The sequence below is a fragment of the Grammomys surdaster genome, unplaced genomic scaffold, assembly GCF_004785775.1.
Source record: "Grammomys surdaster isolate TR1022 unplaced genomic scaffold, NIH_TR_1.0 355, whole genome shotgun sequence".
In the NCBI taxonomy this organism is placed as follows: domain Eukaryota; kingdom Metazoa; phylum Chordata; class Mammalia; order Rodentia; family Muridae; genus Grammomys; species Grammomys surdaster.
The window spans coordinates 279428-306980 of NW_021604774.1; the positions used below are offsets into that span (position 1 = coordinate 279428).

Here is a 27553-nt window from a genome sequence, read left to right on the forward strand (position 1 = left end):
CTTTCTTTCTTTCTTTCTTTCTTTCTTTCTTTCTTTCTTTCTTTCTTTCTTTCTCTCCTTTCCTTTTCTTGATTTTTTTTTTTGAGACAAGGCTTCTTTGTATAGTTCTTGCTATCCTGGAACTCATTCTGTAAACCAGGCTGGCCTTGAACTCACAGAGATCTGCCTACTTCTGCCTCCTGAGTGCCAGGATTAAAGAGGTGCACTACCACTACTTGGCAATTTTTTTTCTTTTAAAAAATATGTTTTTATGTATTCTGTGGAATTCTATATATGTATTCTATGCATTTTGATCACGTTCATACCAATTACCCCTCCAACTCCTCCTGCTCTCCCCTCAATATTTTCACATACTGAGAGTCTGAAAATTATTTATATTTAACTGTGTTCTCCCAAAGATAAAAACCACAGTTTACAGCCACCAAGAAAAAAATATCCACAAGTATATTTATAGAATTTTTGTAGTGCACTATTTACTCATCCTATTTTCCACTTCTTTTATCTTATTTTAGAATATCTCTTGTTTATTCTTTGACAATTCAGTAAGTATATATAATACGTACACATTGTATACATCCACCTCAGCTTTTCCCTTCCACTTCTTCCAGACACGTTCTCCTCTTACCCTTGTTTCCTCTCCCTTTTTCAAAAAGAAAAAAATACATGGAGTCTAATTCATGCTGCCTGCTGAAATGTGAACTAACCTGCTGCAGGTGACTGCAGCTGCTCTGAGTTTTTATGTGCAACAGCCATATCGTGTCAGTCATGTCACATTCCTCCCCACCCTCCAGCTTTCACATTCTACTATGTTCCTTCCATGAAATTCACTAATTGTGAAGCCAGACCATCTTTCGTCTTTTCATGTAACCTAGAAGGCTTGTGCACAGCCTTCCATACTTATTAATAGTTAATTGTTAATTAATTATTCTTAATCATACACGTGCTAGTGACAAACTGTGTATGAACTCCTCATCTCCACAAACATGTTCATGCTACAACAGATTATTTTTCTTGTGATGGAATATGGTCTACCCTTTAAAAGTTAAACAGAACATCATAATATTTAAAAAATATTTAGTACCTCTTTATGTCTCTACCCAAATGGGACTGACTTATTTCTCTGACCAAGCCACATGGTGGGCACACAGTTGGTCATTTTTTGAATGAGAACCAAAGGATATTACAGAGGATTGATCTCAATAGCTTTAAAAGTTGGTTTTGACCTATATTTCAGAGGCTGTACACTTTGACTGATTAAGCTAATTTTAAACCACCAAAATAAACTTCTCTGGCCTTGTCTTTCACTCAGGATCACTGGGAAGACAAAAATAGTGTATGCAGATGTCATTCATTTCAGCGTAAGCTAAATTATCCTTCAATGGGATCATTTTTATTGTTACATATATGTGGATGCTAAGCATAGACTTTTGAAAATTAAATTAGACAAGACATTTAGCATGTTGGCATGAAAACTAATGCTGTGTAGACTCTCAAAAATATTAGCATATTTCTATCATGTTAGAAATATTGAGTCTATGGCCATACTACCCTGAACATGCCTGATCTTGTCTGACCTTGGAAATTAAGCAGGGTTGGACTTGGTTAGTACTTGGATGGGAGAAATATTGGCTTCATGTAGTAGCCACTCTCAGAGATCTTCTGATGTAGTAGCTATGTTTTGTACAGAGGGGCAAAAGACTAAACAATTGTTTAAATATTGTAGTGTTCTTATGGTTTGAATGATAAATGTCTCTCATAGTCTTAGACATTTGCACGTTCTGTCCCCAATTGGTGATCCTGTTTGGGAAAGTTTAGGAGGTGTGGCCTTGCTGAAAGGGGTGTGACACTGGGGTTGGGCTTTGAGGTGACCTTCCCAGCTTGAGTTCTCCCTGCTTTCTGCTTGTGCTTCTAGGTGTAAGTGGCTAGTTTCCAGCCCCATTCTGCTATCATGGACTCTTAGTCCTCTGAAACCATTAGCATAAACACTGTTTCTTTGGTAAGTCGCATTGAGCATGGTGCTTTATCACAGCAACAGAAAAGTAACTATTGTAAGTGCCCATGGTGGACCACAATCTTCCAAAGAGCATGAACTACCCCTACTTCTTCAGGGTTAAATTTATGCTCTGTAAGCAGGAAGGAATGGACTGGAGCTGAATGGCCTCTATAATGTCCAACAGCCAAGGTTACTATAGAGAGACAAAGAGGCAATCACTATAAAATAGGCATACTAGATGATGATGGCAGTGGTGATGATGTTCAAAGTCAACACACGCTGGGTTATTGTAATGGTGCTTTGATACTAGTGCCATGTGCATGTACATTTTTATTTTAATTCAGCCGAGAGATGTTTAACCCAGAGGGTTATGCAATTTCCCAGAACAAAACCCTTCAATTTGCTATGTAGTGACAGCAATATTGCTACAATTACCACAGTCATCATTGACATGAGTATCACTGCCACTTTTACCATCACCGCCATCACCGCCATCACCATCATCACCATTGTTACCTTTCAAGTACTAGGCTAGTTGTTAGTGACAAAATTGAGAGTCATGCCAATGGATAGGAACCTCAACCCAGACAGACTTTAGCAGAACTGAATTTATTTGTTCACAGAAGGGAAGTAGACCGTGGGTAGACCAAGCTTCAGATAGGATTAGATCCAGGAACTCATCAGTCAATAGGACTTCATTGATATCTATCTACTACTTTTGGTTTTCTTTTGTGGACTCTATTATCAACAATAAGAACAAAAAACTCTCCTGTTTTTTTTGTTAAGATTTATTTTCATTTTTGTTTATGTATGTGTGTGTATATTTATGTAAGGGAATGTGCATGTAATAAAACCCAAATTAAGACAATAGAAAATAAAGAAAAAAATCTGAAAAAGAAATATTGAGATATGGCTTTCTGATGTTGATGTATTAATGTCTCTGTTTCCTCAATTGCCCCTCTCTGAAGGTTATGAAGTTAGATGGAGCTCCAGTCTCCTTCACGTTAAGGCTGAGAATATCAGCTGCCTCTTGGTTTTAAATCTCCCCACAGGGTTTGGATTGTCTTGACAATCTCTCGTGCAGTTGGGTCTCCTCACTTCAGCTGCTATAATGAAAAGTACGCTCCTGAACCAGCTCTTCAGTCTCAAAAGAAGTATATGGCCCGAAGCTTCTTCAGCTGAATCATACTAACTTTGAACATCATCCATTCGCATGAGCAAAATTAGCCCATGTCAAAAATACTACCCAGAGGTGTCCAGCCTCCATTGCCTAACACGCAGCTTATTGAAGGTGAATGACAGTAAGTTACGGTTTTAAGACACTAAATTTTAAGATGGCGTGTTGTATGGCATTCTCGCAGAAGATGCCAGTTAATGCACTGTAGTTGGGTAAGTGGATTAATTTGTCTACCTTTATTCAAAATAATCCTGATTGGAAATGAAAAGTTTAATGTTCTGCCTTCTCTTAGGTAGAGAAATGGAAGCAGCCATGTGTTTCCTAGAAGAAAGTCAAGGTGCTAAGCCACACTGGGAAAGTGGGCCTCAATCATTCCTTGACCCTGAAAGCTGGCAAAGGACAGAGTTCATTCATGGAGTCTAGACCTTTAGCGTCCACAGCATACACGCCCAAAGGCAGCCTTCACCTCCTTGTTCCGCAGGCTGTAGATGAGGGGGTTGAGCATAGGGGTCACCATGGTATACGACAGGGACACCACTTGCTTGCTCTCAGGAGAGTAGCTGGCCTTGGGGCGCAAGTGGATGACCCCAGTTGTGCCATAAAACAGAATTACCACTATGAGGTGGGAGGCACAGGTGGACAGGGCCTTGTGGCGCCCAGAGGCGGATGGCATCCTAAGGACAGCAGCCAGAATCATCACATAGGATGTGGCTATGAGACAGAAAGGAACCATGATGACAAGGACAGTGGCCACGAACACATTGGCCTCGAAGACCCTGGTGTCTGCACACACCAGGCTCAGTAGAGGTGCTATGTCACAGAAGAAGTGTCGGATGCCACGTGGCCCACAGAAAGGGAAGTTAAAGAGCCAGATAGTGAAGACGAGTGCAACAGGGATTCCCGCCAGCCAGCAGGTGGTGGCTAGCAGGTGGCACAGCTGTGGGCTCATGATGGCACCATAGCGCAGTGGCCTGCATATGGCCAGGAAGCGGTCCCAAGCCATGACCGTGAGGAGGAAGCACTCAGATGTGACACAGGACAGCACAAGGAGAAGCTGCAGGGCACAGCTTGTGGGGGACACCCCGCGTCCAGGCTGCAGCAGGGTCACCAGCAGACGGGGTGCCACGTCCAGTGAGAAGCAGATCTCCACCAGCGCCAGCTGACGCAGGAAGAAATACATGGGCTTGCGGAGGCCTAAGTCCAGGCTGGTGAGTAAGACGATGAGCATGTTGCCTAACATCGTGAGCAGGAAGGCTGCCAGGAAGAGCGCTGCGAGCATTGGGCGTAGCGAGGGCACGTGTGCGAAACCCAGCAGCAGGAACTCCAGTTCATGTGCGCGGCTCTGATTGGCCCAGGGTGGCGCTGCCCAGGAGGGTGGCATGGGCCCAGGATTCAAAAGTACTGCGTTAAGAACCAGGGAGGAACCCTATGGAGGGATGAGGGAGGAGAAGATGAAGTGAGAATTGAAGCTTGTAGGTGCTATTTACTATAGTCCCAGGAAAGTCTATCCAAATGCAAATCAAATTCCCTTACAACCAAGGTCTTAAAAAAAAAGCACACCTCAGTTAAAGTGTGGGATAAATGCAGCGACCTCATGTGCTGCTCTAACCCCTCTCCATTTCCCCGGCTTATGTTCTACAGATCTCCTCCAGCGTATGTGCACCACCTCGGAGTCTTTGCACTGTTCCATTCTCTGTCCTCCAACCACTCTTTCCATGTCAGTTTTTAAGGATGGATATGTGTGCTGATTCTTGGCTACATCTCCACACACATTTCCTAGTCTCTAACAGGAAACGGTCCTCAACACCCACCATTTAACCTCCAACCCCCCAGCATGACATCCCCAGGGTCTTTGCATTTACACAGTCCTGTTCCCTCCGTGTGTTGACGTTATTAGACTGTTCTCAGTCTCCAGGTATATATTAAAATATCGTCTTCAAGGTTGCCAAGATGACTCAGAGAGTAAAGGAGCTTGCCACCAAGCTGGAAGACCTGAGTTCACTCCTCCGTACCTACTTAGTGGAAGTGAAGAGCCAACCCCTATCAGATGTTCTCTGACATCTACAGGGCAACATACATTCACTCACTCGCACATCCCTTCACACATCAATAGATAACATCATCTGAGGGCCTATAACATGATGGCCAGAATAAAACAAGCAACCTCCTTTCTACGATTTACACTTTCTGACTGCAGTTGTAATTGAACAAATACTTAGAAGGGATTTACCTCCTATTCAACCAAGTCTATTTATTCTGTAACCCATGAGCACCATGGGTCATGATACTTCATCGTCAGCCCATGAGATTATTCTTCACTAAATACTGCCAAAAGTTGTCTCTTGTGTGGGTTTTGTGAAAAACCAATTTTGAGTAAAATATATAGAATTCCCGAGGCTTGGGAGATGCCTCAGTGTGTGCAGTTGTTGCTACACATGCAGGAAGAACAACGTTTAGATCCTCATCACATAAAAACAGGGTGCTGCCTCTGTAAACCCCTGTGTGAATCATGGGGGATATGGTACAGAGGCATGAGGGTCCTAGAGCTTGAGCCTACTTAACAGCCAGAGTCTGGCTGAAACAGGAGGCTGCACATTAAGTGACAGACCCTGTCTGAGAAAATAAGGCACAGGCATTGGAACAATGGTGTAGTGGGTAAGAGAGCTTACTATGACAGCCAGGGGAGCTGTGTTCAAATCTCCAACACCCATGTAAACACCAGCTATGGCTCTTTATGCCCATAACTACAGTGTTGGGGGAACAGAGGCAGGTGCACCATGGGAGCTCTCTGGCCAACCAGTGTAGTTGAAATGGCAAGCTTCTGGTTCACTGGGGGGCTGTGTCTTTCAAGAAGTGGGGCCGAGAATGATAAGACACAGTGCTCTCCTCTGGCTTCTGCACGAGTGCTCATGAACACAAAAGCACTCACCCATGTGCGTGCTACACGTATGTACATCAAAACATTTTAAAAATTAAAGTTAAAAAAAAGAAAAGAGTGATCCCACCAGCACTGACCTCTGGCCTCTATATTCAAACACGCAGGCAAGTATACCTCCACATACTCTACAGTAGTCAGCATGTGCATGTGCCTGCGTGTGTGTTTGAAGAAGGGGCACCCTTCTTCAGAAGATGGGGGGAAGGTGCAGAGGCTGTAGTAGAGTGACATCCTAACACATGGTTCCACACATAGCTCTATGTGTACACCATCAGACACTCTCACAGTGGTATTTGTTGCACGTGTATCTCTTTTCTTTACTTATACACATATCCCTATACACAATTCCTCCCTCACTGTAAGTTAAGAATCAATATTTACCAGATGGCTGAACAATTTTGCCTTGTTCATAATTCCACCTGTAGTTTTTATTCCCGTGACTGGCACAAATACCAGTACTTTTTTGAGCATCTGAAGACAGCCAATGTTCTCATACTCCTTTTCCTTAGGACATATTTATAATTTCCCACACATTCCCTCTTCATTCTTGCTGTGTACTGGTTTCTCCTACTTACCTTGGAGGTAAACGCTGTTCCTATCTTCTTCACAGAGGCCTGAGATTAAGCCAGTCCCAGAGCTGTGTCACCTGACTGTACAGCTCTACATCTAGAAGTGACGTCTATCACGAATGAGACTGTGAGGTGGCCTGGTGGGTTTGAGGGCTTGGTTTGCATGTACAAAGATCTGAGTTCAATTCCCAGTAGCCAGGCATGACCACCTATTTCTGGGATCCCAGGAATGGGGTGGGAGACACAGTTAGGCAGATTTCCAGAGCTTGCTGCTGTCTGTCCTAGGAAAAAGGGATTGGTTCAGTGAGGTAATAAGGTGGGGAGAAAAAGGATACTCTATTCCAGTGGCTCTTACTCCACGAGTCTCAGTTCCTTTAGAGTAGAACAATCCTTTCACAGGGGGATGTGTAAGACTATCTGCATATCAGATGTCTACAGTTCATAATAGTAGCAGAATTATAGCTATGAAGTAGCAACAAAATGATTTTATGGTTTGGGGTCACCACAACATAAGGAACTATATTAAAGGGTCATAGCATTAGAAGGTTGAGAACCACTGCTCTACATACTGCTCTGGACTCTGCAAGCTTGTGCACAGACACACACACTATCACACTCATGTACACGCACATTACGCCCATGGAGGAGCAGATCTGTCATAAGAATGTGGCAGAAGAAAGTTAAACACAGACTGACATGTTTTTCAACTCCAAGAGGAAAGCGATGCTCTTAACAGCCTCTCCAATGATACGGTTGGTTGACTGTAGGTCAGAGCTCTACATTCAAGCTTTTCTATCTAACAGACTTGGCTCCCAGGTCTAAAAAAAAATGGAATTTATTAAAAAAATGTACTCTGTGCACTATTAGTGGATGCCATCTCCATAGCAACCTCATCAGCATAGGTTACAATCACCTTTCACATAATGAGCATTGCAAGCTCATAACTAACCTTTCTTCCTGTCTCCTTGACATCTGCAATCCATGTTTAAGAATCACATTCACCTAAATGATGAGTGAATAGTGTGTGTGTGTGTGTGTGTGTGTGTGTGAGAGAGAGAGAGAGAGAGAGAGAGAGAGAGAGAGAGAGAGGGAGAACTATCTCAATAAGAGGGTACATTCTAGGGGTTACATCACTGGCTACTGCTGATGGATTGAATGTGAGGGAAGAGGATGGAGAAGATTGAGACAAAACTGCTAGAAGCCTGGCTGTAGGCACGGGACAAGCACATTTGCTCAGATTGAAAGATTCAAGGAGGTAGGATGGAAGAACAGTCTGTGAGACTTCCCTTGCTGGGTTGTGGAGAAGGCAGTTGGGTTTATAGACTAGAGCTCAGATGCAGGGCTCAGTGTGAGGGTGAATATTTGAACCTCTGATGTCTGGGGAGTTTCCAGCCAGCAATGTGTCAGCTAATCCACAACAGTGAGAGAGAATTAGCTTCTCTGTGCCCTTCTCTGTGAGACGATGAACAGCTATGACAATCCCAAGGGTTGTGGCTGCCATTTGGGTAAATAAAAAAGTTAAATAAGTTTTCTGGAGCAAAAGTATAGATGTGAGCTCAGTATGTCCAGCTACAGACAAGCACTATCGTGTGCTACCTGAATATGATATTCAATAAGCCATCCAATGTCAGCTCTGTCTATTCCCCTGTGTACTTTTCCCAAACCACATGGAGTGCTCAAATGGGTACACAGGATGCTCAAATCCCCACTTACCTGGTGGAAATGGTGTCAGTGGCAGAGCTCAGATGTGGGATCCCTCCTTTCTCAGCCATGTGATGGATAAGTAAACAAGAACCTTCACATCTCTAAATATCCATTCCACCACAAAGAAACCATATCATTCTTTTTGAAGACCGATGGACCTCATTTTGGCAGTGTGATGTCTGCAGTTAACGGAGGGTGGGTTGTATCTTGATAAGAAGTTGACTCTTAAGTCCATGACTCAGAGGTGGAGGCAATTATGTCAGCTGAAGGCTATCTCATCTTGGTCATAGCAGTCATCACACAAAGTATTCATATGTGAAATGTTGCCCTAATGAAAACTCCCTGGAGAGCAGGGAGGGAGAGGGACGATGGAAGGGAGAAAAAGAAGGAAGGAGAGGAGGGAGGGAGGGAAGGAGGGAGGGAGGGAGGGAGGGAGGGAGGGAAGGAGGGAGGGAGGGAAGAAGGGAGGGAGGGAGGGAGGGAAGGAGGGAAGGAAGAAGGAAAGAGGGAGGGAGAAAGGAAGGGAGGAAGGCAGGGAGTGAGGAAGGAAGGAGAAATGAAGGAAGAGAGGAAGGGAGAGAGGGAGGAGGGAATATATAAAGGAAACTAGTTAAGTAGAGAAAGGAAAGTGAGTCTAATGGGGACAGAAGAGTGCAATGGGGGCTAAATACATTATATACATGTATGAAGATGTCATAATGAGACGTTACTTTGTATCATTTCATCAGAGATGAATGAAAGTCTCCCAAGATCTCAGAGCAGTTTCCATGAATAGAAACGACACTCTCACGTAATTCAAGTTGACTCCAAATTCATCTTATAGCAAAGGATGGTCTAGAACTTTTGGTCTTCCTGCCAGATTTAAGAAAAAAATCAAGTTGCCCACCTTAAATATATGCAATTTAAAATGTCCACCCACACAGTAACATTCTGAGGGACAGAACACAGGCCTGCCTCACATGGTGGGGTGACCCTTACGAGACTGCCAACAGCTTCTCCTGTACCTGCTGGAAGATTTGAAGATCACACTGCAAGGCAAGTGCCAGGCAGCTTGAAAGTTTGATTACACACATTTATTCTTTTACAAAAGAAAAATGTGTATTATGGACTATGAGCTACTGTTCAGTACTGTAGTGCTTTCTCAGGATGGGGGGAGTCACCTCAGGGTGATCAATGGAGCAGTGCTCACTTTACAGCAATGTGGGCTAGGATGTAGGTCAGCTGGGAGAGTTCCTATCTAGCAGGCATAAGCCCTGGGTTCAGTCCCTAGCACCTGGGCATGGATGTACACACCTGTAATCCCAGCACTTGGGAGGGGGAGACAGGAAGACCAGACGTTCTAGGCCATCCTTTACTATAAGATGAATTTGGGGTCAACCTGAACTATGTGAGATTGTGCCATTCCTGTTCATGGAAACTTCTCCGAGATCTTGGGAGACTCTCATTCATCTCTGAGCCGTGGTTTTCACACAGATAAAGTGGGATTAATGAGACGTAAACTGCCATATTGAGAGGATAAAGTTCAATGTGAGATGCTTGGGTACCTCACAGGCATAATTCCTGCCACTTGCTCCCATGACTGGGAATTCCATGTAACAAACAAGAATAAGAAAAAAGATGGGCCGAACTTGCTGTTCTTCCAGAGGAGCCAAGTTCAGTTCCCAGCACCCGAGTCAGGTGGCCCACAAGGTGAACCCTCTTCTGTAGGCACACCTCCACACACGTAAATAAAATAAATCTTAAAAATATGAAGCTCACCTGGAATTTCATCACTACAGATCATCCCTGTGAGTGTTTGTCACATTTTCCTCTCTGTGTGTGTGTGTGTTTGTGCACACGCACACACGAGCATAGGAATGTACACGTGGATATGTGACAATCAGAGGTTAACGTCGGATGTCTTTCTCTGTCACACCCCATTTTACTTTTTAAGGCAGGATCTCTCACTGAACCTGGAGCTTGTACTTCCAGCTAGGCTGGCTGGCCAGTGAGCTCCCAGGATCTGCCTGACTCTCCCTTTCCTTGCCTCCTACCTCTACGAGACTTTCATTCATCTCTGAGTCTTGATTTCAACACAGATAAAGTGGAACTAAGAAGACCCTCATCTTCCATATTGAGAGGATAAAGTCCAGTGTCAGGGTGCTTGAGTACCACCCAAGCATGGTTCCTGCCTTTTGCTCAACTGTGCCATCTCCCCTGCCCTGTTGACCACTTTAAAAAATAAAATTGTAATGGGCTTCAAAGCAGATTTTGTGTGTTTTGTGTTTTCATCCATGGGATTATTTTTTTCCTGTTACTAAAACTGGCGGGGTAATTGCCTTACGAGTCTGGCAGTCAGTATCTAGTTAATTCTAAATTATACAGGTCATACGGGCAATCCTTCATTTTGTTGTCAGTCCAATGAAGTGAGCAAAAACCTCCACTTATTTCATGGCGCTACAGTGAGGATGAATTAGACCAATGCATTTAATCCTCTGCAGGAAGCAAAAGGATCTGCTGCCAAGCTAAATGACTGGATTGACTCCCAGGATCCACCTGATGCAAGCAACGAGACCTCAAGGTGTTTCTCTGACCTTCACACATGCGCTATAGCATAAGGCACCCCACACACAAATAAATAAGTTTTTTTTAAAAAGAATTTTTTGCAGTCCCAGCACACAGCCATCATGTATACAGGTGCTGTTTTATTACACAGTGAAGTTGTCTTGAGTTATATATATTTTTTATATTATAAAGAGTGGGGTACGATGGTGCACATCTGTAATCCCAGTCTTAAGGAGACAGAAATAGGAGGGTTATGAGTTCTAGAACTACCTTGGACTACTTGAGATCCTACTTCAAGCCCCGCTTCCCCCAAAATAATGCAAAGGACATTCATAGACAAACTTCAGGCTTGTCTTACTTGTAGAAGTTGATTGTGTTTTAAGATAATTAAGAGAAGGAAAAGGCATAAAGGAGGTAAGAAAGACAATGAAGGGACATAAGAAAGACAAGAAGGGAGATTAGAATGGAGAAAGGGAGTTAGGAAGAAAGGGTTGGGGAAGCTGAGAAGGGAGGAAGATGGGAAGGAAGGAGAACGTGGTGGGGAGGAATGGGAAGAGTGGAAGAGGGAAGGAAGAAAGCAGTGAGGAGGGAGGGGGATGCTTTAGAACTATTGAGTATTATGTTTTTCTTGTGATCGCCATGGTTCTTGATTTTCAGATTGGAAAATGAGAAGCTCCATTTGGTGTGTCCTTCCCAAACACACTGGGGATTCTCGCTCCCTACCACCATCCATCTGTCATCGTTCTGTTTGGGAAAGTTAATTATCAGATGATGACTCAGGCAAGAAACTGAAGCCCAGGGACATTCCAAACTTGCCAAGCAAAGCAGAGACACTCACACCTCCCATCTTTTCAGTAATGTTCTTAAAAAGACTGTCCCCCATCCTCGAGTAACCACACAGTCCCAAAGAGATGGAAGGCTAAGACTCACCTCCTTGCTCATCTGTAGGCAAGGCTGGCTGATGGCGAGTCCCAGGAATATCAACCTCTGACCAGGGATCTGGAGCCGTTTGTTTTCCCCAAGGAGTGTAGACTCCATGCTCATTATCCATCCTTTCTGTGCCCAGTGGAGACCAGAGGAGACAGAGTCTTTCTATTCATCCTTCCAACCATGGCCCTGGTGGGTTGAATGACTTCTGTAAATTGGGAAAGCCAATGGAGAGAGAATGCTTGCTGTTGGCAGGAGTCTGGAAAGACAAATCCCCTCCTCCTGTCAAGTCAGGAATGTCAGCTGCACAACCTGTCTTGGGGGGGGGGATTGATAGAATCCAATCAGTATTAAAATGAGTGTTTCTAACAGCCAGCTGGTCCATAATCACTGGTCTCAGTTCCACGCAGCGGGTATGCTCACATGAGGGACTGAGTGGACTCATGGAAGGATGTAGTCTCAGTTCCACGCAGCGGGTATGCTCACATGAGGGACTGAGTGGACTCATGGAAGGATCTGTAAAGAGCATCAGTAACAATACTGACATTGCAAATATACCTCGACAAGGGCTGGGTGGGCAGTAGTAATTCATTCACTCTGCAGGAAGCAATGTAGAGACCTTCCTATATTAAAAAATGAGGATTTCCCACGAAATGTTCAATTAAGTAAAATTAGTTTTTTTTTTTTTTTGCAGAGTGATATAATGGAGTAGCTCTCAGGAAAAATGAGGAATATGAAGGGGAGGAAGAGAGAGCCTAAAGTAGAGGAGGAGGAGAGAGGAGGCAGGAGGAAGAGGAAGGGGAACAATAGGCAGAGAGTGAGGAGGAAGTGGAAAAAGAGGAAGAGGATAGAGGAGGCGTATGTGTGGAGGTCAGAGGACAACGGGCAGGAGTCATCTTTCCTCCACTTGTTGTTTCTGGGGATCAATCTAAGGTCATCAGACCTGGTGGCAAGCACCGTTACCCACGGAGCCACCTTACTGGCCCCCAAATAGACATTTGAGACAACTGAGATCAGAGTTCTTGGATAGACCCATAGTTAAGTGAAGTTTAAGTGCACTCCTTACAACAGTAATATTGAACCCACTGGACATTATGTAAGTGAGACCTGCCAGTCACTGGAAAACTGTGGAAAACTGAAAGATTGAGTTCCTAGAAGCAGAAAGTGAACGTGGGCTTCCCTGAGTCCACAGTACTGGGAAGATAATGAGCTATGAGGAGTCACTCATACTTCAAAATGGAAGATGTTTTCTGAGGGCTTACTGCACAGTACTATAGTTAACTGAAGTTAAATGAAGTGTTGGATACTTGAAATGTACTAAGAGGTTCATGTGTCTACACCTCGTGTGGGACACACACACACATATGTGCACATGGTGATGCATGTTAATTAATGCAATCGTGGCAATCATTTCATAATGTGTATGTATATCAGGTCCTCAAGTTATACTCCTTAGATCAGCCAGCATCCCAGCAGGCAGCACTAGTTGAACTCTGAGTTTAAAACAACAACAAAAAAGGAGATTAAATAAGGAAGGCAGACTCTGCATGACTGGAGGGAGTGAGAGAGGTGGAGTTGGGTTGGATATGACCCTGATCTACTGAGTATATGTGAGAAATTGTCAAAGAGTTAATAAAAATTATTTTTACGGGTTATTCCTTGAGTAAAAAACCTTTTATTATCTTCTGATACCTCAATAGAACTTGAAAAATAAACTCTGTGTCAGGCTCAAATATTACACCTGATTTAATCTAAAATTAAACCTGCTTTTAGAACAATCTTAATAGGTTTTTTCCTGAAAGACTTAGAAAGCATTTACTACACGATTGAATTTAATAATTGCCTTAAAAAATATGGTGGTATACACATGAAATGCTGGGGAATAAAGGTAGAAAGATGAGGTATTCAAGGCCAGCCTTGGCTACATAGGAAATTTAGGGCTAACCTGAGCTTTATGAGACCTTGTCTTTAGTAAAAACTAAACCAAAAATTTATAAAAAAAAACAAACCCCCAAAAAACCAAACTATATTTCTTTGACAGATTTATTTGTGTGTTTTAGTTTTTCAAGACAGGGTTTCTCTGTGTATCCCTTGCTATCCTGGAACTAGCTCTATAGACCAGGCTGGCCTCGAACTCAGAGATCCACCCGCCTTTGCTTCCCAGTGCTGGGATTAAAAGCGTGCGCTATTACCACTAGATTCATTTATTCTTATAGCGTGTGTATGAGTGCTCTGCCTGCATGTAGGTATGTAACTATGCATGTGCAATGCCTGCAGAGGCCAGAAGAGGGCGCTCAGCCCCCAGGAACTGGAGTCAAAGACAGTTGTGAGCTGGAAAATGAACTCAGGGCCTCTGCAAGAGCAGCTGGTGTTCTTTACTGCCCCAGAACTTTTAATAAAGAATGAAATGATACATACACTGAGATTTATTGTAGCTACTTCAATTTTGCCACTCTGGAAAGGCACCTCCAGATAAAACCAGAAAGGAATGAGGGCCTTCATCCAGAACACTATTTGTGAACATTAGCAGTTGAATATTATATAATGCCTGTGCACCACAAAATCATTCTACTTTAATTTTTAAAAATATACCCATTTTATGTGATTGTATGCCCGAGTGTATTCTATACACCACACATATGCAGTACACAAGAGGCCAAGAGAGGACACTGGATCCCCTGGAGCTGGAGTTATAAATGTCTGTGAGCTGCCTTGTGGGTGCTGGGAATTGAACCTGTGTCCTCTGAAAGCCAGAGCTTTTAACTACTGAGCCCTCTCTCCATCCCATAAAAGGGGTGTATTACTTTGCATGAATTTCTCGATTCTCATTTTAAGGAAGAATTGAGATATTTTGTTTTTTAAAAAAAACAATATTTTGTGCAACCAGGGGTTTGTGTAATGTGCCTCAAATATGCTGGCATGGCCATTTGAAAACAGTTTACATGCATCAGGTATTCAGTAAATGTATGCTGAATGAAATCAAGAATTGTTAAGTATTAGTTTTGTGTCTGCAGTGTGGTACGAGTTAGGAATGCAACAATAGATCAGATAGCACCCCTAAGTCTATCCAGAGATGTGAAAATGAGTAGCTCCCAGGTATATCCAACCTGTGGCCCATGGTCCACATGCAGTTAAGGACAGCTACAAATGAAGGCCCCCACAAAACTATGAACCTACTTAAAACACTATGAGAGTTACAGTGCTGGTAGCTTTTTCAGTGGGTAAAGGGCCAATGATGTAGGTAGGACACCTCAGTTCCAACCAATCTCCAGCACCCACAAAAAGTCAGTCAGGAAGAAGAGATCAAATGTTGAGGATGATGGAAAGGGAAATATGGGGATAGATATGATATAAATACATTACTCGTGTATGAAATCCTCAAAAAATAAGTTAATGTTTAAAAATAGAAAGACCAGATGAGGCAGTGCTCAGGGTTGGGGCAAACAGATCTCTGGAGCTTACTAACCCGAAGCTTATCCACTCAGTGAGTTTTGGGTTCAGTAAGAGATCTTGCCTCAAAAAAAAAAAAAAGTGGTGAGAAATAATATTGGTCTCTGGCCTCTACACACATGGATACAACACAGTGCACAGACACACCAGCATGTACATATATGTACATGCATATGTGTATACATGCATACAGCATTTTAAAAACTATGATGTTAGGGCTAGGGGATGGCTCAGTGGTTAAAAGCTTTCCTACAATTGCTTAGCAGCTCAAACTGTCTGTCTAGTTCCAGGGGATCTGACACCCTCTTCTGGCCTCCATGGGCACTGCATGCACACGGTACACACACATACACACACGAAACCACCCACACATATGAATAAAGTTTTACAAAAAGAAGAAAACCTCTGAGGATTTTTATGATGATTTTTTTTGAAACTCAAATCCCTCAAAAAATCTCTTCCAGAAATAACTTTTTTGGGGGAGACTCAAGGGACAAAGTCACAAGGAAATAAATACATAAGTTTCTTCTTTTTGTAATGCATAATGGTTTTTATTCCATATTTATGTGGTCTAAATATAGGTTTTATAGAGGATGACATTCTCTTACAATGTCCAACAGCTGGAGAAGCCTGACACAGCATTCTGATCTCAGATATACACATACTTTATATTTGTAATTATGGAATTTTAATAAGATCAACAAAAATAAGTCAAAATGAATCTAAATCAGACCGTATCCCTTCCTGAATTACGAATCTGCCACAGCACCCCACTGTGAGAGAAGTTAAGTCAAAACATCCTTCCATGGCTCCAAGGTTTCTTTCCATCTAATATTCCTTTGTTTTTGAGAATTCCCCTAAATGAAATGTTGTGCACACATGCAAAGGTAAGAAGAGGTTGATGTGTGTCTTCCTCAGTTTCCCTCTACGTCATTTATGGAGGCAGAGTCTCTCACTGAGCCTGGAGTTCACTAGTTTGCCTACTCTAGCTTGATAGCTTGCTCTGAGGATGTGCTGTGTCTCCTCCCAAATGCTGAGAGTGCAAGCAGGCTGTCACATTTAGCTTTGATATGGGCTCTGTGGGAGGCCCATCTTTTCTTTCTCATCATATGGAGTTTAAACCATAGGTAGACAGGATGGCTGGCATATAGTAAAACAAATACAAAGCTTTATTACTTTATATGGCTTATCAAGAATCAAACCCAAATGAATCAGATTCAAACTGTAAGTTTTTGAAATTGCTTTGTGTCCTGACACTTTGCTGCAATTGTTGATTGTTTTCAGAAGTTTCCCAGTGGAGGTTTTGGGGACCGCTTGTGTATAATTCCATGTCATCTGCAAAATAGAATAGTTTGGCTTCTTATCCCATTTGTATCTTTTTAATTTCCTAATCTTATTGCTCTGGCCAGTGCTTCAAGGACTACATTGAAAAGGGGTGGAGAGAATAGACAGCTCTGTTTCATTCCCGATTTTAATGAAATTGCTTTGAGTTTTTCTCCACCTCAGTTGATACTGGCCATTCAGGGACTGGGTCTTTCTGCTTAAATGAAATTAAAAGTAAAGTGTTAGTGAGATATCAGAGATAAAGGGGCAGGTATTTCCTTTCAGCAGGAGTGATGTCATTGTTGCAGTACTGTCTTGGTTACTGTTTTATTGCTGTGAAAAAGTGTTGCTGTGCTAATTAAGACCAAAGTCAGACTTTACTGAAAAGCCCTGAACTTGGTGCAAAATGGCAGAGCCCCTTTACCAGCAGGGCTTTTCCTTCTCTGACCTTGTCTGGGAAGCATGAAATCTCCACACACCTTTACCTGTGGAATGTCACATAGCCTTGGTTACATTATAGGTTCAGTTTCCTTTCTATAAGAACCTGTTCACCTAGCACCTGAGATTCTTGGAATGCCTCCACATGCTAATGAGGCATCCCAGTACCTTAGCTTCCAGCCAATGAACTTTGTCCACCCTGGATACTCCTATTCCACTTCCACAAAACTATATAACCCTTGATTCACCAGAAAAAAGTTGATCTGTCTCCCCAAAGCTGGACCCAGAATGTCATTATTACCTTTTTTAGAAGAGATTTATTGGGTGGGACAAACCCAGGGTTGGCTGCCTGTGTTGGTGTTAATAGTCAACACATGTATGAATCAGAGCATGATGTTAAGTAAAAGTACTAAACAAGGAAAAGACAATTGTTGAAGTATTATTTACAAAATGGGGCTGCATGGGCGGACCATCTAAGCAGTGACAGATCTGCCTAGCTCAATCCACCATGCCAAGTGCTCCACAGCTGGAAGTGGCCAGAAACACTGGCCCTGGCACCCACGATATGCCAGCGTGGGAGATGTCTCTGCCAATCTTCCACACTGTCTCCACAAGGCTGGGCTGAGCCCAGACCATCCCGCCATACATGTGGTACCTGGTAGGAATGAGACTCTAATGTTTAAAGATTAATCAAAGGCTATATATATTTGGTAATGCTCAATAACAAGATGCTCACACAATTAGAGGTGTAACCCAAAACCCAACTTAGATACATCAACTACCTTTGACTGCTAGAGACACTTACACATCCTCTTCCATGTTCCCCTCTCTCTTTCTTCTCCTCTTCCTCTCTTTACTACTCCTCTTCCTCGCCTTACTCCTCTCACCTTAGCTCCACCCAACTTTGGGGGAAAATATGTCACTAGAGACAATACTGTGATATCTTGTTTGTATGTAGAATCTAAATAACAGAAACTACAGAAGCATAGGATGAAATAGTGTTTACAGGATACTGCCATATTGAGATTTAGTCCAAAGGATGGAAAATTTCAGGTAGGCAAGGAGAATTTCTAAGACAGGGCCGGTGGATAAGTGAGTAAAGTCACTTGATGCCAAGACTGAAGTCCTGAGTTCATTCCTGGGGATACACATGGTGGAAGGAATGAACTGACTATAGTGGGCTGTCCTCTGACCTCCATGTAAGCCCCACAATACATGAATGTACCACATACACTAAACAAGTAAATGTAAAAAGAATTACTGAAATATATCTGAAGTGTCATCATTCTAAATATGATAAATATATGTTGAATAGTTCTAATGTTCCACAGTGTCATAAATATCAAACCATCATATTGTATATCAATATATGCAATTTGTCAACTTTATATATTTATTTAATGAAGCAAAATGAATGATAGAATGAATAAACAAATTGGAAAGATAATTTACTGAGTCTGATGACCAATGGACACTCTGTCCCTGAATCAATTTCTTTAACTCAGAAGAGCCAAGGCTGAGTTTACATACTGACCCCTTAATCAGCATTTTTGCTGCTGATTGGCTGAAGATGATCCCCTGACCTAACATCTTTGAGCCTACTTGACTGAATCTGAACAGTGACACTCCATTGTTGAGCTAATTTTTTATCCTTATTGACTGAGGTCACAATCTTCATCCCTAGAATCTTCATGCTTGAAAACTTGAGCTTTCTACTCAAACCACACAGACCAAGTGTAGAAGAGAAAAAATATGACTTCAACAGTGGAAAATAGATTCTCAAGACGGAACTGGTAAATGTTCCCCATAGAAAGCACATGTGTTATACTGGAAGGATAATTCAGTGGGTAAAGGCACTTGCCAGCAACTTGACAACCTGAGTCAGATCTTTAGGATCTATATAGTAGAAGGCAAATCGAATTTCTGACTTCCATGTGTACACTATGACACAGTTCCCCAAATTAAAAAATATAATAACAAATAATGAAAAATTATTGTATATAGAGAGGGGGAGACTATTGATACAGAATCTATGAGCAGGAAAGAACTGGAGCTGCATTGTTCATGAGGAGGGGACACCAGTAACATTATGAACATTATGAACATTGTAATGTTATGAAGAGCTGAGAGATCGGAACATGGAGGTTTCTGGTTGAGTTTGGACACCTGAAAACTGTTACCCAGAAATCAGAGTTATATTAAGTTCTGAGAAATGAAGAATATATCTTTCTGGCAGTTTGTAGCTGAATTCCTATTTGGAAAGGCAAGACAGTGTTCTGGTTCTATTTCTGTTGCAGTGAAAAATATTTTAACAAACAGTAATTGAGAGGAGAAAGGGTTTATTTTAGGTCACCATTCTGGGTTATGATCCATTGTTGTTGAGAAGTCGTGATATCAGGAACTTGAAATATCTGGTCACATCCACAGATGAGAAGACAGAATAAATACACATGCAATGCTTGTTTGTGCTCAGCTTGATTTCTCCAGTCTTACACAGTTCAGGGCTGTCTGCCTAGGAAATATTGCTACCCATGGTGAACTGGATCTTCCCACATCAGTTAACTTGAAACCCTCACAGTCATGTTCACAGGCCAACCCAATGTTGACAATTCTTTACTGAGTCTTCCCAGGTGATTCTAGGTTGTGTCAAATGACAGTTTGGCCATCAAACACGTTTGGAAGGAAAACAAGTGATGCATATTGAAATAGGATCTGTGAGAATAAGAGAAATAGAGTAACTTTACTAGTGTTTCTGGGGAGGGGAAACCAACGTGTGTAACATGTCAAAAGGCTTCAGTGATCATAAGAACATGGAGGATTAGTGACTGAATCCAAGCTCATATGTAAAACATCATTACCACAATCGAGTTGGCTTCAGTCTAGAGACTCAGGGATGACTCAACATAAGTAAGTCAATAAATGTTATCCATCATCATAAATGTTATTCATGACATAAGAGGACTCAAAGACAGAAATCAATCCCAACAGATCTTCATAGAAAAACCATGGAGAGGCTAGTGATGGAGAGAACATACTCCAACCTGATGAAGGGTACACACAGATATATAGCTGGCACATACCAATTATAGAAAACCTCAAATCATTTCCACCAAGATCAAGAACAAGGTAAGGGTGTCCACTCTTAAGTCCTAGTCAATATAGTGCTTGAAGTCTTACCAATAAGAGAATGAAAGGAAAGGAAATAAAAGGGGTGCAAATAGGAAAAGAAGAAGTCAGTGCATCCCTATTTGCAGAAAGTAGGAAATAGGAAAGGGCCGAGGGAAGAATATTACGAAGAGTCTGTCTCCAGTGACCTACTTTTTTCAGGAAAGCATCACCTTCCAAAGGAGTTTCCAGAACTTCCCCCAAACAGTGCCACTATCTTATGAATTTACTCATAAGATGGCTTATGAATTTACTCTTGAGCCTGTAGAGGATGGTTCATACCCACAGCACAATATCATACTTCAATTTCTATCTCTGACCTTTGGAGGTTCTAGGAGATGGTTCTTATGAGAATCAAGAGAACTAGTTGGTACCAAGTCATGTAAATGCTCAATAAGTGGGATTAGCAACCAATATTATTTGTATTCATCTACCTATAACCTTGCATGGTGGTTTGAATGAGAATGGCCCTGAAGCTTATAAGTCTGAATACTTGGTCCTCTGTTGGTAGAACTTTGGGAAATTAGGTGTGACATTGTAGAGGTGTTTCTGGGGGTCTGGTTGGTTGATATTGCTGTTCTTCCTATGGGGATGCAAACCCCTTCAGCTCCTTAGTCCTTTCTCTAAATATCTCCAGCCCATCCAGTTTCAAGTGAAAGGTCTTCATTACTCTTGGATATAGCTATGGAAGGAATCTTGAAGGCTGGGCTACTTGGTGGCATTGAGATAACACATGGAAGCAAGGAACTATTATTGTTCTTTTTACATATTTTTTCCTTATCCGTTCCCCTCCCCACCCCCACCTGCATGTGTGTGCATGTGTGTTTATTTGTTCATGTGTATGGTCCCATGTGTGTGGAGTTACAGGTGCCCATGTGTGTGAACCTGTATATGTCCAAGTTTGCTATTGGGAATCATCTTCAACTCCTCTCCCAACTTATTCATTGAGGCAGGATATCCTACTTAGGATTTTATTACTGTGATAAACAGCACGTGCAAAAGCAACTTGGGCAGGGAAGAGCTTATTTCATTTTATTCCCCTCAATCACAGTCCATCACAGAGGGAAGCAGGGCAGGAACTCAAAGCCAGAACCTGGATCCAGGAAGGACTGCTGCTTGCTGAGTTTCTCTTCATAGTTTGCTTAGCCTACTTTCATTTCTCACAGCACCCAGGACCACTTGTCCAGGTGTGACACTGGCCACTATGGGCTGGTTCAATAGTTAAAGAAGAAAATTCCCCAAGGCTTGCCTACAGGCTAATCTGATGGAGACATTGTCTCTTCTATTTTTCAAGACAATCCTAGCTTACACCAAGTTGACAAAAATAATATCCAGTACACAGGGTCTCTCAGTCAAATCCGGTACTGACATGCCTAGTTCCCTAGCTAGCTTGCTTTATGGACAGTCCTGTTTCCCAAAAAATAGAACTACAGGTAGGTCACCATTCCCACTCAGCATTTATTTGGGTTCTGGGCATCAGAACTCAATTGTCATGTTTATGGGGTGTGGTACTTTGAATAGACATGGCTCCCACAGACTCATGCATTTGAATGAGTGGCTCATAGGTAGTGGCATTAATATAAAATGTGGCCTTGTTGGAGAAGGTGTGGCACTGTGGGGGCAGGCTTTGAGGTCTCAGATACTCAAGCTGGGCCTAGTGTGGCATACAGTCATCTTCTGCTGTCTGCAGATCAAGATGTAGAACTCTCATCTCCTTCTCCAGCACCATGTCTGCTTGATATTGTCGGATTTCCCATCATGATGATAATGGATTAAACCTCTGAAACTCTAAAAGAGTCCCAGTTAAATATTTTTTTTATAAGAGTTGCCATGGAGAGGAGGCTGGACTCCCAGGAGCTCTAATACACCTAGGATCACAGGTATTTAATATGGGGAAGAGGGCATGTTTGTGTTTTATCTGCAGGACGCTGAAGGAGTATGGTGACTGCCAGAGTGACAGATGAGACATGCTGATGCCAGGACAAATAATGATGCTGACCTGTGAGCTTTCTGAGTGCCCTGACAAAGGTTACTGGGAAGTTGTATTGGACATATGTTCTTGACCCACCTTTGTCTACCTATATCCCTAATGGGACAAGCTGCCTTGCCTCAAGGTTTTAGATCTTGTAGAACAGATTATCAAAAATAGAAGTTATAATGATTCTTGTATTTTTCTTAAATGTGACCAGTTATTCGGACTCAATCATGTACTCATCTAGAAATCAATCCAATATTGGAAATAACAGTCTTCATTTGGAAGTCTGGTCCTGGACATTTTCAGAGACATCTATGGAAGTTAGCTGCAGTTCTCTATGATGTTATCTTAGCAAGAGATAAAGTTGGGGCAGGATCTGGATTTAAAACAGGTGTTAGCACATGTGTTAAGGCTCTTTTAATTGTCAAGTTAAAATTACTTTTGTTTTTTCTACAGTATTTAATGTAAGTTGCATTGATTGTACACCTTTTAATTGTGTTTGTGTTTTGAAATCCGGCATGTCAGTTACAAAGGTCTATCAAGCAGCTTTTGTTTTATTTCCCAGAGTATCACAGAGCCTTGGTACTCTAAAAATAGCTTGCCAGTACTGGAAGAAATGAGTCAGGCTTCAAGCAGAAGCAAGGAGGTAGTGGGCTTGATTATTGCTGGTATAACAGCTTTAATTACATTAATTGCTAGCACCACTGCTTCTGCAGTGGCTTTGACACAAGAAGTTAAGACAGCTACTTTTGGTAATTATTTAGCAAAACAATGTTACTAATGTGTTGAATGTACAAGAGGATTTAGATAGGCATCTGGAAGAATGGATTGGTGCTCTTTATCCTATTCAAATTATTGGAAGGAGGTTCAGAATTTAAGAGTAAGGGGCCATCTCAAGTGTCATGCCATATAGTATTGGATTCATGTTTAGTTCTAAAATTTACAGTGGTAGTCATTATAATTAGGAAAAAGTCTAAAGACACTTGCAGTGTATTTGGCATAATTCTAGCACCTCTCTGTATGTTTAAATTTTACATAGTGAGCTTATAAATTTCAAGAATGCTGTTCTGCTGAGTGTTGATGTGGTAGATACTACTGATAAAATTACCCATGGCCTGAGATCAGTATTTCTATTTTGGTCAAGCTTCAAAAATGGCATATATAACTTGATCATGCTAGCCCTTTTTGTCCTGGGAATACTTTTATTCCTGTCCATCATGTTAAAATTTGTCTTTAACAACATCAACATGTTGGCAGCCAAAGTACATGACTTGAACCTGAAAATGGACTCCCAGACAGAGTTATTAAATTAACAGGCTGGCAAGCCAAGGACAGGTAAGATTCTGCACAGAGCCTTACCAAACTAAGACATAAGTGCATTCCTTTTGATAATGCATATTCCATGATGGGTAAGGAAGGCATTCTTGTCAGAATGACCTAAGACAGGCTCAGTCTTGTTTATGAAATAAAAAATGGAGAGAGGCAGAGAGCTTTTGGGGGCTTCTTGGCAAGAATCTGACATGGGCCAAGGACAAGGAAATGGGCTGCTTGGCAGGAATATGACATTGGCCAAGGACAAGGAAGTGGGCTTTAGGCAGGAATCTAAATCTTAGGCTAGAACAAGGAAGTAGGCTTCAGACATGAAAATGACTTTGGGCTAGGACAAGGAAATTGGCTCAGATATTTTGGTCATCCTGATAAGCCCTTAGAAACAGTGATTATGGGAGTGTTCATGGAATTTTGTTCATTGCCTTGCTTGTTCCTTGACTATTTGCAGCTATTGTATTGCTAATTCCTCAACTTAGAACTGACCTTAATACTTCCATGTAATTAAAATGGTATAAAAGCAAAAAGGAGGAGGGGAATGGGATGGGGGGTTCTAGGTAGGGAAAGTGAGGAAAGGGGATGGCATCTGAAATGTAAATAAATAAAATATCCAATAAAAAATGCAAAAAAGGAAAAAAGATATTTGATATTATATGTGATGAGAATTTAAAATAAAATTGCTTCAATGTTTAGCAGATGTTAAAAAAAAAAAAGAAATTGTCCTTGATGAGTCTGGGTAGGGAGAAGGTCTTACATCTGAGAAGAGTTGAGAAAGATGTATGAATATGATCAGAACACAATGTACAACAAAACCCAATAAAATTAAAAAACAAAAAGAGTTGCCATGGTCAGATCTCGGTGAGTTTAAGGCCAGCCTGGTCTACAGAGTGAGGTTTTGAACAGTCAAGGCTACAGAATGAATCCCTGCCTGGAACCCCCTCCCCAAATTAACAATAATAAATAATAATGATAGTTGTCATGGTCATGATGTTTCTTCACAGCAATGAAATCCTAACTATGACATGGGGCAAGCTCTTTAACCACTGAGATATGTCTCCAGTCTGTATCTTCCATTATCTATGGAACAAGCCCATCATAGATCCCTCAGTTCATGGCTTACTCATTGCAGTAGATGCATACCACTGACTTCACCAGTCTCTGGTTAGTGCCAAACAGCAATGGCTGGTTTTCTGCTCATTTATTGTGTGACTCACCAAACTTTGGTTCATGTTATCCATCATGTAACTAGATTCAAAGACAAAAATTATATGGTCATCTCATTAGAAGCAACAACAACAACAAAGGCCTTTGACAAAGTCCAGCATTCTCTACAATTTGTTTTTATGAAAGACCTTTTATTCTCTTTTTAAATCCCCACTGCCTATTCCTATGCTGATCTTCAATATTCTTCCTCTAAGAGTTCATGTATTCTCTTTTACTTGAGCTGTTCTCTCTACTTGGAATTCCTTTTTTCCATCTCTGTTCACATGCCACCTTTTCAGGGAAGCCTATCTCAATCATTCTTTATTGCTGTTGATGATTTAGTTTATTTTTTCCCCTCTCCCCCTTCACAGTACCTGTATCCTACTACCCCCTTTCTAGAGTTCAAAACTTACTTTAAGAGGAATTTCAGGTTAACAGAGGATTGTGAAGACAGTATAGACTGTTCGCATAAACCCCTGAGCATATGACAACCCACCCATGCACATCACATTAAATATAATCAGTAACACAGTATTGATATTACACAAACTTTCTTTGATCTCACCTCACATGCTTCTGCTCCAACATCTCATGAGACTTGTCATTTAGGTATCACATCTCAGGCTTCTGTAGGCTGTGAGAGTTCCAGAATATTTTTGGTTTGAGTGTCCTTGACTAGTCTGAAGAATACAGTTCAGATATATTATAAGATGTTTCTCTACTGCAATTTACTTGGTTTTGTTCCACTATTAAAATGAGGTTGTGCTAAGTGTACTTGGGATCTATGTTCTGGGCAAACATCAAATACAGACCACAATATTATGAACTATAGCTGCTATGCTGTGCATTAGAACCCTAGAACTTTTAAAATCTTATAACAGAAAATTTGAATCCTTTGACAGACATCACTCCAGTCACAGTATCAGTATCATAGACTTTGTTACTGTAATCTCATATTTAAAAAATCACACACATAAATAATACTACATCAAATTTGACTTTTAGTGCCTTACTTATTTCAGTTAACATGACGTTCTCAAGGCTTGTTAGAAAGATTTCCTTCCCATTTATTTATTTCTGCATGTATACATTTCATGTGTGTGGGTGAGTGCATGTGAACATGTGTTCATGGAAGCCAGAAGTGACATTTAGTATCTTTTTAAAAAGATTTTATTTATTTATTTATTTATTTATTTATTTATTTATTTATTTATTTATTTAATGTGCGTGTGTGTGTGTGTGTGTGTGTGTGTGTGTGTAGGTGGAGGTTGACATTTGTATGTCTTCCTTTATCTCTTTCCACATTAATTTTTGAGATGATGTCTCTCACTGAACCTGTGTCAATTAGACTGACTGGCTACAAGCCCTGGAGATTCAACTGTCAGTTTTGGAGTTACGGGTACAAGCCATTATATGTAGCTTTTACCTGAGTGTTGAAGAGTCAAACTCAGGTCCTTATGCTTGTGCAACAGGCACTTTACCCATTGAGTCACCTTCCCAGGTCCCTTATTTCTATTTGGGTATTGTCAGCTCCAGAAGATGGAAGTGGGTTATTGTTCTAGTTTTAACTGTCAGCTTGACATAGCCTCGAGTCACCTGAGAAAGAGGTCTTGGTTGAGATTTTATACAGATCAAGTGGTGTATGGGCATGCCTGTGAGGAGACTGTTTGATTATTAATTGGTGTATCTGGGTCCAGCCGACTGTGGGTGGCACCATTCCATGAACAGTTAGTCCTAGGCTGTACTAGAAAGCTACTGAAGCATGACTACAGTAAGACAGCAAGAAGCATTCCTCCATGGCTTCTGCTGTATTTCTCTGGCAATGAGAAGGTCCCCTGGTCAGAGGCAATGCCTCAGGGGATAACAACCAGTCCTGTCTTTCAGTTCCTACCTTGAGCCCCTGTTCACTTCCTCCAATGATGGACTGTGACTTGGATGTGCAGCGAAATAAATGCTTTCTTTCCCTAAGTTGGTTTTGGCCAGAGTGTTTTATCAGAAAAAAATAAAAAACAGGAGACTATAACAGTTGGAAACCAGTAAGCCAATGATTCAGAATCGTGGCATTTGGGGATCTGATTGTTCACTGCAATGAGGGGCTGCCCTGTGCACTGAAGGATGCTAAGCAGAATCCCTTCTTCACATTGGATTTCACTACCCCCATCTAATGTGGGAACCAAAAATATGTCCTCTGGCATTGCCAAGGATGGACAGAGTCACCTCAGCTTGGGAAGTATTGCTGCCAAGATATCCAAGTGAGATCCTTTCAATTACGCAGCCAAGGATTGGCTGAGTGTGTACTGCATGAAAGGCACTGTTTAAGGCACCAAATACTCAGAGAGAGGCAGAGCTGAAGCCCTAACTGGCACTATCATTTGACAGAAGGCAAGCTAAGAGAGGCAGAGCTGAAGCCCCAAGTAGCACTATCATTTGACAGAAGGCAAGCGATGTTTTCACAGAGCCAAGACACGCAAAGCTAAGCAGTGGCTGCAGTAGGCTGTGCCAAAAGTCTTTTCTTCTCTGGCAACTCCAGGATGCATTACCTCAGCATGGAGACAGATTTGCCACCCCTGAGAGAGGTCTCAGACATCATCAGCTTCTTTGCTAATGAGTTTACCTAGTCAAAAAGTTTCTCTTTGCAATTCCCAGGCCAGCCTGGGCTTGCCTACTCTTAACAAGCATGGAGCGCTTATCTCTAGAGGCTACCTCAGATAAAATGGAAAGCCAATTACTTCAGCCCCATGAGGAGGAAACCTTGCCGGGCATTCAGTGAGTTAGCAGAGTTCTCACCCTTGGGAAGCCACCAGAAGTTGCAACTTAATGAGAC

At 41.8% G+C, this 27553-nt stretch overlaps 1 protein-coding gene across 1 annotated transcript; it reads right to left on the reverse strand.

The window, feature by feature from the left end:
- Nucleotides 1-3597: 3597 nt before the first annotated feature.
- On the reverse strand, nt 3598-4551 carry LOC114631277 (olfactory receptor 10A7-like). The gene has a single exon (XM_028779580.1). It carries the CDS (start codon nt 4549-4551, stop codon nt 3598-3600), a length of 954 nt encoding a protein of 317 aa, XP_028635413.1.
- Between the last annotated feature and the right edge of the window lie 23002 nt (nt 4552-27553).